The 16,377-nt window shown below is 33.7% G+C and overlaps 1 protein-coding gene across 2 annotated transcripts; it reads left to right on the top strand.

Moving 5' to 3' along the window:
* The first annotated feature begins 973 nt into the window (after window positions 1-973).
* On the top strand, window positions 974-12,203 carry LOC107030678 (myosin-9-like). Of its 2 annotated transcripts, XM_015231948.2 has the most exons (18): window positions 976-1,276; window positions 1,359-1,592; window positions 2,009-2,104; window positions 3,526-3,578; window positions 3,756-3,852; window positions 3,974-4,047; window positions 5,103-5,208; window positions 6,542-6,652; window positions 7,137-7,213; window positions 8,128-8,194; window positions 8,932-8,997; window positions 10,124-10,231; window positions 10,355-10,485; window positions 10,715-10,781; window positions 10,883-10,938; window positions 11,007-11,091; window positions 11,333-11,403; window positions 11,499-12,203. In XM_015231948.2, exons 1-18 carry the CDS (start codon window positions 1,121-1,123, stop codon window positions 11,974-11,976), a joined length of 2,133 nt encoding a protein of 710 aa, XP_015087434.1. In that variant the 5' UTR covers window positions 976-1,120; the 3' UTR covers window positions 11,977-12,203. The 2 variants fall into 2 exon arrangements, with proteins under 2 accessions (XP_027775351.1, XP_015087434.1); XM_027919550.1 differs by having other exon boundaries at window positions 974-1,276; window positions 11,343-11,635.
* Window positions 12,204-16,377: the final 4,174 nt, after the last annotated feature.

Here is a 16,377-nt window from a genome sequence, read left to right as displayed (position 1 = left end):
TGCTGGTCTTCTCAAAAGTTCTAAAGTGTATTCTTTTCTAATTACTCATAGTTCATGCTCNCCATTACATTGTACTCAAAAAGGCATAAAGTTCTTGCTCATGAATAAAATTTTACTTTCTATTTCTCTTAAAAGTCCATTTGCTGGTCTTCTCAAAAGTTCTAAAGTGTATTCTTTTCTAATTACTCATAGTTCATGCTCCTCTAGTTCGTTGTAATTGAAAAATAGTCATTATCGCAGAGTTTTAGTAGCTTAAATGCATGTAGGGGGCAGTTGTGTCATACACGCGAAAAGATCAATATTGATGCGTTCATTTATTATCTCAATCTATTTCAGTTCAGCTCGGTTCATATTACCTCGATTTCTCATGCAATTTTAGAGGGTTTTTTGCAAATAGCCACTATAATAAACTTGATTGTGTTTTATAGCTATAGTTTGTATATTTGCAGGCTACAACTACAGTATTAGCGTGTACATTTGTATAATTCAGTATTTCTTTTTGAATTTACGAATTTATACAATTGCAAATATAAATAATTATATAAATTCTGAATTATACAAAAGTTATACAAATTATATTGTTTAAGTTTCGAATTATACAAACAAATTTTCAAATGTGATATTTTTCATACAGGCATAATAAAGAGATCTCTATATTAGGTTTTTTTTAAAAAAATGAATAAAATAATTAAAAATTAGCAAATTTTTATTTGTATTTTGACTAGTTAGATGTTTTGTTCCTAATCCGCTTAAATTTAACTCAATCTGCTTCTTATTATTTTTTCATATTGTGTTATATATTAGTATAGGTTAATATCTCAATATATACTCTCTAAATTCAAACTTTTTTAAATCAAGCTTGTCGGATATTACTTGTTTAAATTGTCTATTATATTTCTTACATGTTTTTTCGATCGAGCTCGGAGTTGTTTAGTATGAAAAAAAAAAAAGGAAAAAGAAAGAAATAGAGAAGGCGCGAAAAGAAAGGCAAGAGACTCGAACTAATACCGAACTTCTTCCTTTCTTCAACGAATTTCCAGTTCCAAATGTCTCATTCCATTTCTTCTTCAACGAACATTCACCGGAGAATCTGACCGGAAACTGAATTACTTGATCGGCGATGTCATGGCTCAGATCGGCGGTGAGCAAAGCTGTAGAAGTTGGCGGTGCCGGCAACAGAAATATCTCTCGTAACCTCCGTTACTACGCCGATTCCGTCGTTCAACAAGCTAGTAATGCCGTTTCCGGCGGTGCAAAGTTATTCCTTGATCGCTCTGTATGAATAAACTCTTCTGTCCGTCTCTCATTGTAGTTGATTGATTAAATTAGTAATGTGTGATTTTCTTCTGGTGATTTAGGGATCTCGGAGTTTTCAGAATTTTAAGCAAGCTGTGAAAACATTAGAAGAACTTTCTGTTTCATGTAGAGGTATAGAGAGAGTTCAGTTACTAAGAAGATGGTTAGTTGCCTTGAAAGAGATTGAGAGACTATCACTGCCTCTACCTGTTAGTGAACATGTATCTTCCCCAAAGAGTATTGATTCTATTTATACCACTGATGATGACAGGAATTCTCCTCGTGAGCCAATTTTGGTGAGTAAGTCATTGAACTGTCCATCTTCTGAAGTTTCCAGCTTTATGAAGGATGTTAGTAATATTTCATTATGAGGTCAATATTTACATGATTTCAGTTTTAGTTTAGATGCCTTATTTGTGTTAGCTTTGGGAATTCATACTGTAATCTGTCATAGTGGCTAATTTTTCGAGAACTACGTTGATTCATGTGAAACAGAATACAACAACTCAAAACTTAGCTCTCAATCATCTAAACAACGAGATATATTCTCCATCATGTACTAGTTGGGCCGTTGAGTATCCTCAATGACAAGATATATTTTTTCCATTCTCCAATCATAAACTATATTTTTCTCATAGATCAACTTCCTTGAGTATTTTGATTCATACCTTTGATAATTTGCTCATGTATTTGCTTACTTTACAACGGGCAGGTTTTATATTATGATCCTGATCTTGGTGGAGAACCAATGAATTTTAGAGATGTATTCCTTAGCAGTCAAGCTCTTGAAGGCATGATACTTTCAATGGTAAGATAAAAAAACAACTCAGCTAGCTGGTGTTGCATACCTGTTTGATGACTTGACAATTACTCCTCTACATGGTATAGTTTAACCCCAATGCTTCTTAACTTTTTTATACATCAGAATCCATCATTTTGATGTGGGTGCTAGGTCTGGACCATTACCAGTGTATGACCAAGCAAAAAGTAAATATATAAGGGAGGGGGATTCGGGGCGGAACCTCCAAACAAAAAGTTTGAAAGTCAGCCACTTCTAATAATGGTGCTTATAATTGTGGTTTGTCATACAGTTGCCATGCTTAAAAGAGACCTCTTTTTTACATGATCTAATGTTAGTCTATGTAGGCCTCCTAAAGATTCTTACTGTACAATATCTATACGTCATGACCTAAGTACAAAAGTATTTTACTTGCCTGATTTTGAAATTAGGCATTTTTCTGCTGTCTATCATCATCTTTGCCTTTGCCATTCTAGGGAGATGTGATTGGCCAATGCATCCACAACACCAGTTGCTTCTCTAAATCAATGTTGGATTGACACTTTATTAAACCTCTTTAACATGTTTCTCAAAGCATCAACAATAGCAGTCAGGTTCCATGGAGGATTTTATTTAGCAGCGGTCCGGTTAACCACCAACAAGGAGTCAAATTCAATCATTAATTCTAAATCCTGGTATCGATGAATTCTGGAGCCCAATTTTTTAAGCCTTGCCTCAGCAATGTTATTATTACGTTGCAAAACAAACATTCCATTTTTTATGTGGAATTTTACTTATTATCCTTTTGAACTGCCAAACGAACCCTTCGATTCAGGGCTTCTCTCAAGTTTACCCTAGCTACTTCCACCCAACTGGTTTTCTGTGTTTTTTTTTAAGGTTGAAGATATACCTCTGGTAAGTGGTGCTGCAAACTCCGATTTTGTGCCTTATGTGTTGGAACCTCTCATTCTTCATGTGAAACCTGAGAACAAGAATTCATCATCATGAGTAACCCTTTTGTCCGTTTTGTACATAAAAGTGAACAGAGAATAGTCGACCTTTTGTGCTCCTGAAGAAGAGCTGTGTTTCTAAAGCATATCCATAGATAATGCGCGGTTATAGAAAACTTTCCCTCTTATTTCTACTGCCAAATGTGGGTTTATAGATTTGTGTTATTCATCATCTTCTATTGAAGCCATATCACTATTTCCAAAAAGCCCCTCAGAGCTACCGGAAATAGTCAAGAATATTTGTCTATGATATTCATCAAGAAGAAATCGGAAAAGTGGCCCTCACTTGGGTGCATATGGCATTTTAACTTTCATGGATTAAACACGATGTCAATTGTAGTGATTGCTTTATCATCTGGAAACTCTTTTGCGTCATCTTTCAGTAACATATTCATTCTGTTGATTGGGATTAACTGGTCTTAACTTTTTTGTTTGAAACAGATTCTTGAAGCACCTGATACAGAAGAGGTCTCTTTACTTATGGAGATATTTGGGTGATTCTCCAATACTGATCCTAAATTTTTATTTCAGCTTATACCTTGGATGGACTTGGATAAATCAGTTATATGAATGGTTGAGTCACTTCAGAAATGTGTGCTGAACTCAACGGAATTTTAAACAGAACTGATACCAGGTTTATTTGGTTTCTGATCTATTTATTCACTCTTTAGGCTATCTCTTACGGGCGGGAAAGAAGTTCGTGAGGCAACCATGAGCAGCATTAAAGTTTTGGCAAAAGTTTTCTCAAGCTATAAAGAAGAAGTGCTGGTAAGGGAACAAACTCCTTATGCATATCTGGTAGTGATGTTGCTCTAAGATCTAAAGAGTTATGGTTAGTATGTTATTAAACAAAACTGTTAGTCCATCAATATTCCATAATTCATCCCAGGCAAAGAAGGAAGAACTGCTTCTCCATGCACAAGGTGCAATTGCTGGATTGAAAATAAATGCAGATATAATGAGGTATGAAGATCTTTTATCCTTTTATCATGATAGAACTCTCTCAATGTTTATATGCAAGTTCATTGACAAGAAAGGCTCATACTCTATTTCTTCTGGTGTATATTTATGTCAGTCTGTATCTTCCACCTCAATTTAGTGTCACCATAGACTAATTCTTGTAAGCTATTGCGATCGTTGCCATAGTTTTGCTATTCTCGTATTCTCTTTGGTTAACTTCTCTTAACCTATACCAGGAGCTGTTGATTTGTGAATTTCTGTTAAAATTGATAATTATTTGAACATTTGAGTTAATATCTCGGAGGAATCTTTCTAGCTTTTATTTTGTCCAGCTTTTAGAGGCAAGAATTTCCTCTCCTTTTCTAACTCCTTCCAAATATGGGCATCCTTTCACTATCTTTAGATGTTTCTAGTTAAAGTTTCATGTAAAATTTTTCTGGGTGCACGTTATTACGAGTGAAGAACTTGTCTGTCATTGTGTAGGAGAGTTGCCGGATGAGAAAAGCCTTTTCTGAACTTGGGACTTGAAACATTAAATGAGGCGAGCTCAGGAACCTGACAGGATGTTTAGATATTACTCCCTGCATCCCAAAGAAGAAGTCCAATTCTCTTGTTGGTCAGATCTAGATAGCATGTTGTACTCAACAAAAAGTGACATCAGACCCGAAGACCTAAATTCTGGTCGAAAGACTCTCTACTCATGAGTAGCTGACTGTATTAAGTGCATGCTTTCCATAAAGATTGGTGAAGAAAATAAACTTATCATCTTTAAAACATAAGCTATTTTCTCTATCCAGAGAGAGAATATATTGCCCAAGTTGCGAGAAGAAGCTTGTTACAGTCCGAGACCTTCTGCAGTAGCTCATGCTTCCATTATATTTAGTATTTCAGCAATAGTAGCATTTGATTTTTGCTCTAATGACTCACAACTTAGTAGTTATGGTGTACTGTAGCATATTGTTCTTTAGTTGTTTGCTATAAACCTTAGATTATCATGCATTTATTTTTATGCATAAACTGCAAAATATAATTTCTTCTCTTTTGTGATCTGCCATCAGAATAGATTCTGAAGTCTCAAACATACATCAAAAACTAGACAAGGTGATATTACAACTGCCTTCAAGCAAACATGAAAAGGAACCGTCTAGTGTTGCAACATCAGAGGCAAGTTGGATTTTATCTCCACTTTTTTGTTTTTTACCAAATTATGCTATCTAACAATGAATTTGCAAAATAAAACGAAATAGTTGAGAAAGCAGAAAATTTTCTTGGGGGTGGGGGAGTAACAGTCTCAATATATTAGCCATAACATACACATGTTCTTTACGAACTTAAACTTGTTCCTTTTGGCTAATATATGGATAGCTTTTTCTAATTATTATACTCCCAAAATATTGAACTTAATATCTTTGTTTGATTTGGATTTGGTTCATTGTAAAATCTGAAGGTTCTAAAGTTTTTGTAGAAAGTAGAGTAGGAAATTATTTACACGTCTTGGCAGTCGGCAGAAGAAGATTTTCAACTTCCCTTGGACACTTGTGATATAAAGAGGGATGACAGAGTAGTGTTTTGAAAAATAAAATACTCCTTATCAAAGACAAAAGGACGATTATGAAGAAAATGTTGTTTAACTTCCCATTGATGTGGCACCCGTTAAATAAGATGGTCAGAGAAAAAACATTAAAATGGGAAGAGGTTGCTTGATAACTAAATGCTCTGTAAACAAAAAGTCAATATTGAATCAACTCTGACAGAGGAAAATTATCTCATTTTATGACTATATAGAAACAACTAATGAATAAAATCCTGGAAAGACTTCACACTAAATGTAAAAGGATCTGTTGTTGTGAAAATTCTCAAATTACTCGGAAATTGGCAGTTAAACCATCTGTTTAAGTGGGAAAAAAAGTGAAAAATCAAATGAAGGAATGTCATGTTTTGGAGTTGGTTATCACATCCTTAAACTTTTAGTTATACTTATGAATCGGGATTCGGGAATGTTGGGGAAAAAAGGGTGTAAAGAGGTTAAAAAGGAAGTACAATTATCTTGGATTATTTTTAACTGACCATTTTAAGGGCACTTGAAAGAAAACAAAAGGACCTAAAGTATTTGAAGCTGAATAATATGTAAGAAACATACAGCTGTATCATTAGATGCAGTAAACAAAAGATCAGGTATCTGAAACTTGCCGACATAATACCTTTCCATATATATGCAGGATTTGAAGATAAACCCATATGTTGTTGTAAAAGACTGCAGAGTTGAGAAAAAAAGAGGTCAATTATATGCTGAAATTGTCTTGTGAATGTATTGCAGTGACCCCATATGAGTAATCTTATTAGGCACTTTTAAGTTATATGGTGCAACCGCCGTATTGATGGGAAGGACATCATTAAATAATGAAAATTCCCTGTCTTAGCAGTTGAATACAATTTTCTAGTGAAATAATAATTCAATTATTCAATTTTCTTGGAACTGATGCTTTTTCTATGGCAGGCATTGAAAGAAGCACTCTCCCAGCTTCAATTCTTATCCAAGATGGAAGCACTTCTATTACAGAAAAAGGCTTTGCTCGGTAGGGACGGTCCTGAAAGTCAGACCAAAAGGGTATGCTTTCTAAATGATTACATGGGATTTTCCTGAATCTGAATTGCTATATATCCATGAAACTAATATCCGTGGAGGTGATGGTCATAGCCCTAATACCTGGGGCATGATACCTGATTGATATCTACACAATATTTGTCTCCACTTTGAGCGGGAGGTGTCCATGGATATGAGACAGATTGAGTCCTTGAAGAAGTACATTTCCTTTATTAGTACAGGATCTGTTAGAACTAATCATCAGCTAAACATCAAACCGGTTATGCAATTGTAAGAGTAGGAAAAAGTAGAGGCGTCAATTTGGGAGGGGTCTAAGGGGTGGAATAGAATGGGCATGATGATTGTTCTGATCTTTCCTAATCATTAGGAAATAAAGTAAAAAGTTAAGAAGCTCGAATAGTGAAAAAACCCTATAGAGGGGTCTCTTCTAATATTTTGATCTGTTCTTGCATGTATGAACTGTGTTATCTCTTTGCTGTATAAATAGGTTTTTAAGCTGAAGGTTTTATCAGAATCTCTTTCAAGCTCTACTACAAAAACTGAAGCCCGCATTTCAGAGAACAGGTTCAAGCTTCTCTCTGTTGTCATTTCTATTCTCTCTCTTTGTAAAAAGAACTTCTAAATGAGATCTACTTTATAACTACAATCGCTGTAATCTTACAAACCTCCTTCCCTCTCTATTTCTCAATGAGAAAGAACAATTTACTGTGCTTTTCTATTGTAAATACTTCTATTCTGATATATAACTAGTACTAGTAACTACGTCGTCTTAGGTGGAGGAAAAACGAAAAGAAAAAGTGGAAGGAACACTGAATGTCTAATCCTTTGGTATTAAATGTGATACTGANATGCTTTTCTATTGTAAATACTTCTATTCTGATATATAACTAGTACTAGTAACTACGTCGTCTTAGGTGGAGGAATAACGAAAAGAAAAAGTGGAAGGAACACTGAATGTCTAATCCTTTGGTATTAAATGTGATACTGAACCTGACAGATTATGAACTCTATTTCGGAAAAATTTTTGCGAGAGTGATTGCAAAGACCATGGGGAACAGTAGTGCAAATTATAACTAGTACGTTAGAGTGATTGCAAACACTATGGGAAACAGTAGTGCAAATTTTTTATGGAACATACTTATGTTTCTCAAAAAGAAGTTATTGTTTCTGTAGTTTCTAGTCAAAGGGTAATCTTACATTTTAGTTTTCCGGTAATGGATCTCATATTTTAACACCATTAACTTAGCATTTTAGGATCTTATACTTCAACACCATAAACTTAATAGCATTTTAGGATCTCATACTTTAACACCATAAACTTAATAGCATTTTATAGAAATATGCTCGTACTGTTTTATTAAAGCAAAGTTATTCATTATGGGAAATTTTGGATTTCCTCTTCTTTTTTTTCCTTTTAGTGGAGATATCTGGTTCTCATTTTAAGATGGTCTCCGTTTTCATCATTTTCTTTCCTGCAGAATACAAAAGGAAGGAGCCCTTAAGTTCCGTGTAACAAAAACTAGCGAGATCTCCCAGCTTGAGAAGGTAAGATTTCCTCGATGTGTTCCTGATGAACATTCTATCAACTGTTTATAGTCAGTGAATATACTTGTATGGGAAATAATTTGATGGATGGTTAGATTCATTTTCGTTCAAAGTTCTCTTTTCCTAAGCTGGTAATTGTCCACCTTTGAGGTGCTTCAAATTCTCTGCTTCAACAAGTGCTCTCCCGATCTCTTTCTATTATCATCATAGGTTGGTCTTTTCTACAACTGGGTCAACTTGCAGGTTTCTTAGAGAATGACTTAAAATATTTTAAGTCAATTAACTATAATTGTAAGGTTATAACAATTATGACTGCAGAGAACTTATTACATTTTAAAATGAGGCGAGACAAAGTTATCTTATGCATGGATTTGCCAATAAATCCAAAGGGAGTGTGAGTATATATGAGCTTATAAGCTCCATGAAATCACATATGTCTTTGTCTTTATCTTGATCTCCTGGCACACAAACGTTTGTTTCTTTACTTCTTATTGTTTCCTAATCTGTATGTAACCAAGGAATGGATGCTCAGATGATTTCGTTCATTCATTTTTGTTTAATTTTGAGTTAGATTTACAATTACTGCAAAGAGCCAGCCAATGTTAACTATTTCCTACATGTTTCATGTCTCAGTAACCTCTAGTTCTTGGGAACGGGATAAAACATATTTCACTTAGTTATAAGTTTCTTGATCAGAGATTGTACTCGCCTTTTGAAGTATGATTTTTCTTTTTTAGGAACTTATGGATGAAATTAATGTGCTTGAAAATCAGAGAGATGAACTTGAAGCAGCTCTGCAAAAGGTAGGAAATGCTTTGTCTTCTTTACTGAAAGTTTGTGTTTGTATGTTGGTAGTAAAAGATGTTCCATCAATCTTCTATTTTACGTGGATTGAAGAGCTACTTCATCTGCATCTTGATATCATTTGATTGCAGCTTGTCAATTACTTCATAAACTAGTAATCTCTTAAGTAGTGTGGTGGTCCGATGTTCCCTTTTGAAGGACCTAGTCCCTCGTAAAGGGGGAGCAGAGCCTCCTTCACATCTTGAATCCCTCAGACTCTGCAATGACTTTCCTAATGGAAGGATTCTTGCCTACTAATTCTTTAGTAAATGTAAAATTATGTACATAGATCCTTGTGGTCTGGCCTCTCCCTGTACCCCCCCTGCGCATAGCGGGAGCTTAGTGCACAGGATTCGCCTTTATGTACTTCCACATAACACCGATGCTCAATTTTCTTAAATGAAGTTCCTTCCTAGTTAAAATATTCTGAATGGGCATCACGATTATACGCTTCTTTAGCATGGAGAAAAGGGCCAAGCAAACTGCATGCTAAAGGTAGACAAGTACCAGTGGGAAACTTCTTTTAATGGACACTTGAAATCACCCAAATTTGTAAGCTAAACCAATGAGAACTGTGTATCCTTATTTAGTTTTAGGTTTGGCTAGTGAACATCCCATATTTGGGTTACACATGCTAAATTTTTTTTGTTAATAGAATCAATTCTGTTCAGTTCAAGTAGTTACCTTTGTCAAAAAGTATTTGTTTGCTTCAAGAGAAGGGACATCTGAAAATTAAAAAAATGGAAAAGAAATGAAGTCACTTAGCTTCAATGAAGTCCAAGTAAAATGACTCAGCTTCGATGAAGTTCAAGTTCCCTGAGCATCAAATGCTTTATGGAAATTATTCCTGAAAAACTTGTCACCGGAATTGAGGTGCTAGAAGAAAATAGTCTTTGATATTCCCCTATATTCAACATTCAAACATGAATGTTTCAGAAATTACTCCCATTGACCTCAGTCATTGAGAAATTGTAGTAAAATACAAGATTTTTGTTGACTGATTATTTATGATCTACACATTGCCATACTGCTAGCATTTCTAATCATCATTCTTATCACTGATCATGCTGTGTCTAATGCGTGTAGGTCAAAGTCTCATTGGTTTCTGCAAATGCCCGTCTTTACAATGCTAGGGAAGAAAGAGATCAGTTTGATGAAGCTAATAATCAAATTCTTCAACACTTCAAGGTGAAGGTAAGGCGATGAAGTAGTACCGTTATAGAATTTATCTTATGATGAAGTCAATGCATAATTATGTAGTCTGCAGAGTGCCGACCATCTAATTATAAGATCTAATATCTTCAATTCTAAATTCAGGAAGATGAGCTGTCTAAATCGATGATCTTATATAGGGCAGAAGCAGATGTTTGTGATGCATTTATTAGTTTTTTAGAAGACTCCTGGACTTTTGAGTCCTCTCACATCAAACAAAAGCAGAAGCAGGTCAAGTATGAATCTTTCCTCAATCTGCATTTTGTTTCTGTTTTTCTTTTCTTGAAAAAAGTGTTACCGTGTTAGTTTTGAGTTTTCTGGCTCGGTAAATTTATAAGTAGCAGTACAATTGAAATTAAAGTAGTTATACTGCTATTTCAACATTTCACATGCATGAAATACATCCTTGAATTGTTAAATTTATAGGATTATGCTTACTTAATGATATGTTTTTGAAATATCAAGTGATGAATTGGACAAATGTGAAGATTATTTGGTGAATTTGGCAATCCACGTCTTATCGATGTACAAGGTATGACTGATTCGATGTGGGTAGTCTAAGATTAATGCTTCAGATCACATAATCAGATAGTCAAACTGAGAACAGAATGGCTTCTCCTTTGCACTTGACAGGATGAGCTGGGGCCTTCTATTGCAAACCTTAGACAACTTGGAGAGAACTTGAAACGGTATCATAATTCACATTTCTAAAATATCCTTCTAGAGGGAAATCGTGTTTCTAAATTTGAATTGCCAGGCCAGAAATTATCAACAACGAGAAGATCGAAACAGTTGAAGTGAAGAGAAGGTTGGAAGAAGAATACATGGATGCAGAGGCCAAGGTACATCTATAATTCATTTCTCTAACGTACTCTGATCTGTTACTAGTCTTAAGTGCATGATCATTCTCCACTGGAAGAGTATTTATATCGCTTGACACTCTCGTTCAGTCTGCATTTGTTTGTTTCTACATGTAGTACTTATCTCTAACTTATGTGTTTTTTTCTGTTATATTATATCTGTCCTCGCTATTTCTCATCGGTGGATGTTCTGTCTATCTTTTTTCGTACAATTAATTTGCAGTTAGTTACAGTGTTCAGTGTAGTGGATGGCATAAAAAGACAATTTTATGGGCAAGACGGCACGATCTCTAGGTGATGAAGTGTAATTATTTACTTGTTTTGTATGCACTACTAGTTAGTTGCATCCTGTAATGATGACCTCAAGATTAATAATACGACTTAACCAGGAAAGGTGATGAGAAAATGAAAGAGTTACTTGATACTCTTCAAAAGCTAGAAGACGATTTTGAATCCATTAATAGACCAACGCTGGAACTAGAGACCCTAGGGAAGACTGACGCAAAATCAAAAGAGACACTTGAAGGCTCCCCTTCTTCATCTCCTACACAGCCAACAAACGATGACTCTGCATCCTTTGTGGATGCTCTTCCACGAATCCAGACACCAAGGCCTGACCATACATCCAATCCAGAAACAGTAGTACTAACACCAAGGCGATGGATGAGAGAAAATGTCAGAAGAAGTCTTTCATTAGCTATTAATCAAACAACAGGGACACTGGAGTCCAGTTTCAAGTCGCCAAAACATCGGAAAGGGAAGTCCATGGATCCTGCTGCTGAATTGTCTAGGCTGAAACTCGAGCTGGAACTCGAGAATGATAGTAGAATACACCCTTCTGAGGAGATCAACGACTGGTGTGATTGATAAAGAAAGATTACATTTTAAATGAACTTCCCAACCTCAACAGACAGGCTCCAATATGTACCCTCTAGCTACCTTCTTCAGCCAAAAAACCGCGAAAACTGCCTATATCCCTCTTAAATCACTTTACACTTAGTTTTTCATGATATTAGATGAATCTTTTGTACATAAAATACATTGTTTTTATGACGTTTCGACTTTAATTCAGGTGTACACATGGATTCTCTGTATGTACTGTCCTTTTAGTAAATTTAATGAACTAAAGCTGTAGTTCTTCAAGTAAAAACCATATCTTTAATCATAAATTTCGAGTTCTGACACTTGGAATGGAAAACCTCTTGGGAGCATTAGTGAGCCTACCCAGTACGAATCTAGATTAGTCCGACTAGTGAAAGAAAAGTTACTTTTGGTCTGGTAAGAAAAAACCTATAGAGACTATTTTTGGAGTGCAAAAGCTGAAGTAGTGTTAATAGGAAGCCAATAGAGACTGGGAGTTGGGCCAGTTGTGGAACTCTGTCAGTTTGAAGTCATGTGAGGAATCTGATGTGGAATAGTAGCAGTAGCAGAAACAACAGTCAATATATAGAGGCGGATTTAGAATTTTGATTTTAACCGCTGAATCCATTATACTTCTGAAATTTTAGTATAACATCAATTATTTGTGAATTATTTACTGGATTCAGATGAACGTGTTACATATATTGTCAGCAGAGGGATGAAGTAGGGGCATGGTGGTTTCTACTTTGTTCCTGTAAACTACAAGTCTTTGATGAAATCAGTCCAAATTATTTGTGCAAATCTCTTGGTATTCACAAATCCTTTTGTTTTGTATCAAACAAACTACAATTTATACCCACTCCATGTTCCCTTCTACCTAATATTTCTGTCTATATAGTGTGAATCAGAGCTTTGGTCAAATGTCTCTCGATCGTTCTTCACTTAAATATTAATTTTAAACTCGCAAAAACATATCTAATTCGCACTCTTATCATTAGACGGAAGCTTTAAGATGGTCTTCTTAGTTCGTTCCTTTAATTCATCGTTCACTAGATCATTACAAATGGTCCTTTAAAATTTTTGGTAAAATATTCTCAAAAAATTCATGAAACTTCACTAGGTCGGATTTTTTGACAAAAGAATTTTGGGACCTTCTGTAGTGACCTAGTGAACGATAAACATAGTCTCTACAAGATCCACACAATTGTTATTAGCATTTAGGGATTACAAAATTGAATTTCAAGATTTTTATCATTTCTTGGTATGTATTAATTCATGATTTTTTTTTGAAATATGACTGAACGAAATTTTTGATCAATNGGATTTTTTGACAAAAGAATTTTGGGACCTTCTGTAGTGACCTAGTGAACGATAAACATAGTCTCTACAAGATCCACACAATTGTTATTAGCATTTAGGGATTACAAAATTGAATTTCAAGATTTTTATCAGTTCTTGGTATGTATTAATTCATGATTTTTTTTTGAAATATGACTGAACGAAATTTTTGATCAATATTTTTTTGGACTATTCGTAATGACCTAATGGACGATACCATATTTTCTTAATTTTTTATACGTGAGTCCATCAATTTTTGAAAATATGACAGTCCAAGACTACTATGATTACAAACGTATTAAATTTTCATGTCTCACATATGACCCCATCTCACAAACAAAGAAGACTAGAGAATTATTTTTTTGTTATAAAATCAAGGACCTCGAGCATTGGAAATTATATGATTTTTATACTCTACAAGTCTAATAATATTTGTCAATTATCGATTTCGTGCACTTTTTAAGAAACTATAAATATAAGGTACGTAATTTTACTATACTCTCTTAAATAAAATATAATAAATACAAATATAATAGAAAAATAACTATAATTAATGATAATACTGAATCAGAAATTAAGAATAAAATTATTCATTAATTTCATAAACTGATCGTTGAATATCTAAAATAATATAGTGAATAACTATTGTTGAACGGAGGAATACGTTTGAATTCAATATTTCCAAAAATTGGGAAGGCAAGACATTGTACCCTTTGGCAATGAGTAGGGTTAGTAGTGTCAAAAGTTAACATCTCAAAAACAGTTAAAATTTTTATTAAAATATAATATTATTTTTTTTAAAAAAAAAAGATGTCTCATCACTGATTTGACCAAGTCAACTGGACAATGTGAAATTATATTAAAAAAATCCTATAACAGAATTCAATTTTATTTTTATTTTTATTTTGGTGCTAAAAACAAAGTGTTGAGGAATGGGCTATTTCTTTAATATCTACTGCATAAAAAAATGTTAGTTTAATAAAAATTTTATTGGGGTTGTGGGTTTTGCAGACACTGGACATTATTTATTCAATTGTTTTGCTCTTTGATTATTAAAATTTAAAGCTAATCTTTTTTTGGCCACAAGTGCAAACTTTATTGTATAATTTTTTTTTTGATAAAGTTCCCGCTTCAAAATTTAAAAATAACAATTAACTTACTTCAATCTCAAGCAAGTTAAGTTGGCGTCATAAATCCGCATGGTTTACATCGCTCAATTAAATTTTGAAATTTTATTAATCAAAAGTCGACCTCCAACATTGTTTGAAATTCTCAACCGAATCTATGATCACATGGTTAAATGTCATGTGCTCTCCCAATAGAGCTAAGTTGGTTAGTTCGATAGTAAAAATCAGTAATTCTATTTAATACTTAAGTTTTAGTGTATGATTTGCAAAAACTTTAAACGACACTCCTTAATAAATTGAGGGAGCAATACCTATAGTATTACCATGATTTACATCATTTTTTTAGCATTTAGAGGCTACTTATTAGGAACAAGATAATTTTCTCAATTTTCTATGTGTGTTAATACAAAAAAAATTTGACAATATGGATTTCATAACATTTTTTGCAAAATATTTATAGGACCACTTGCAATGACCTGATGGAACAATACGTATAACCTAACCATGATTTACATCATTTTTAGCATTTAGGGAAAACTCAACAGGTTTCATGAAATTTTCTCAACTTTTTCGTGTATAAATATATAGATTTTTTGGTAATATAGATTTCAGTTACTTTTGTTAAAATATTTTATATGATCCTCTGTAATGACCTAGAAGAACTCTACTTATAGTTTTACCATGATTCACGTCATTTTTTTTAGCATTTAAAGGTCACTCGATAGAAATTAGGCGATTTTCTCATATTTGCAATACATGAATTTTTTGGTGATATAAGTTTCAGGAAAAATTGTATTGCAAAAACTTTACATGATCCTCCTCAGTCCTCACTGACCTAGGGAAACAATACATAGAGTCTCACCGTGATTCATACCACTTTTTTTTTTGCATTTAGAGGTCACTCAACAAGAATTACGCGATTTTCTATATTTTTCGTGTTGTTAGCACGTGAAGTTTTTAGTGATATATATTTCGGAAACTTCTTTTGCAAAAACTGCACAAAACCCTCTATAATGGCCTGGGGAAATATTACCTATAACCTCACAATGATTCACACAACTTTTTTAGCATTTAGGGGCCGCTCATAAGAATTAGATAATTTTCTCAGTATTTCCGATGTATTTGTACATGAGGTGTTCGGTTATATATATTTTGGGCATCTTTTTTTGAACAATCTATATAGGACCCTTTGTAATGACTTGGGCGAACAATACCTAAAACACACCATTATTTACGCCAATTTGTTTAGTATTAAGGAATTACTCTAGAAATTAAATGATTTTTTCAATTTTTCGTATGTTTTAATACATGATTTTTTTGGTGATATGAATTTCAACAACTATTTTTGCAAAAACTTTACAATACCCCTACAATGACCTAGGGAACAATAGATATGACCTCTAGAGGAACTAGTCGCATGTAGTTTGTCATATCACAAAAAATTTGAATTGTTAACTCTCGAGAACAGTAAAATATAACGAAGGATATAAATGATCCACTCTTTTCCGTAGAATAAATAACCAAATAAATAATAGTAAGTCAAATAAACTTTTTTCCTTTGTTCTTTTCCTTAGAGAAAAGAGTGGGACATTGTTGTACTTGGTATGTAGGCATTCAAAAGTTCTTTCCTTTTCCCCTCTAAGTTCAAAGAAATGTTTAATATTTTCAGAAAGTGCTTTTAATTTGTGAAATTACAAAAATGAAAACTATTATCAATTAATTTGGTAAGAAGAATTTTCTACATAATAATCATATCCTAAAAAAAATGAAAAATACTTATTTCATTCTTTCTCCTTTTTAAACATAATGTACATTTGATCTTCACCTTTCAAAAAATTTATCCAAACAAGCTATAAACAATCTTAGGTTCAAGTTATCAGGTACTGTGTTGGTAAAATAACAGATCACTAATAAAATAATCGATGCTCACGAAATTTGATTC

Source organism: Solanum pennellii, chromosome 9 (genome assembly GCF_001406875.1).
Source record: "Solanum pennellii chromosome 9, SPENNV200".
In the NCBI taxonomy this organism is placed as follows: domain Eukaryota; kingdom Viridiplantae; phylum Streptophyta; class Magnoliopsida; order Solanales; family Solanaceae; genus Solanum; species Solanum pennellii.
The sequence above is the reverse complement of the archived record's forward strand: the minus strand, read 5'-3'. Positions and strand labels throughout refer to the sequence as shown.

What these genes read in the sequence shown, in the direction of transcription:
- LOC107030678 (XM_015231948.2), top strand. Translation starts at nt 1,121, where the DNA reads ATGTCATGGCTCAGATCGGCGGTGAGCAAAGCTGTAGAAGTTGGCGGT. An exon ending in CTAGTGTTGCAACATCAGAG is followed by an intron (nt 5,209 to 6,541) that starts GCAAGTTGGATT and finishes TTTCTATGGCAG; the next exon opens with GCATTGAAAGAAGCACTCTC. An exon ending in TTGAAGCAGCTCTGCAAAAG is followed by an intron (nt 8,998 to 10,123) that starts GTAGGAAATGCT and finishes TAATGCGTGTAG; the next exon opens with GTCAAAGTCTCATTGGTTTC.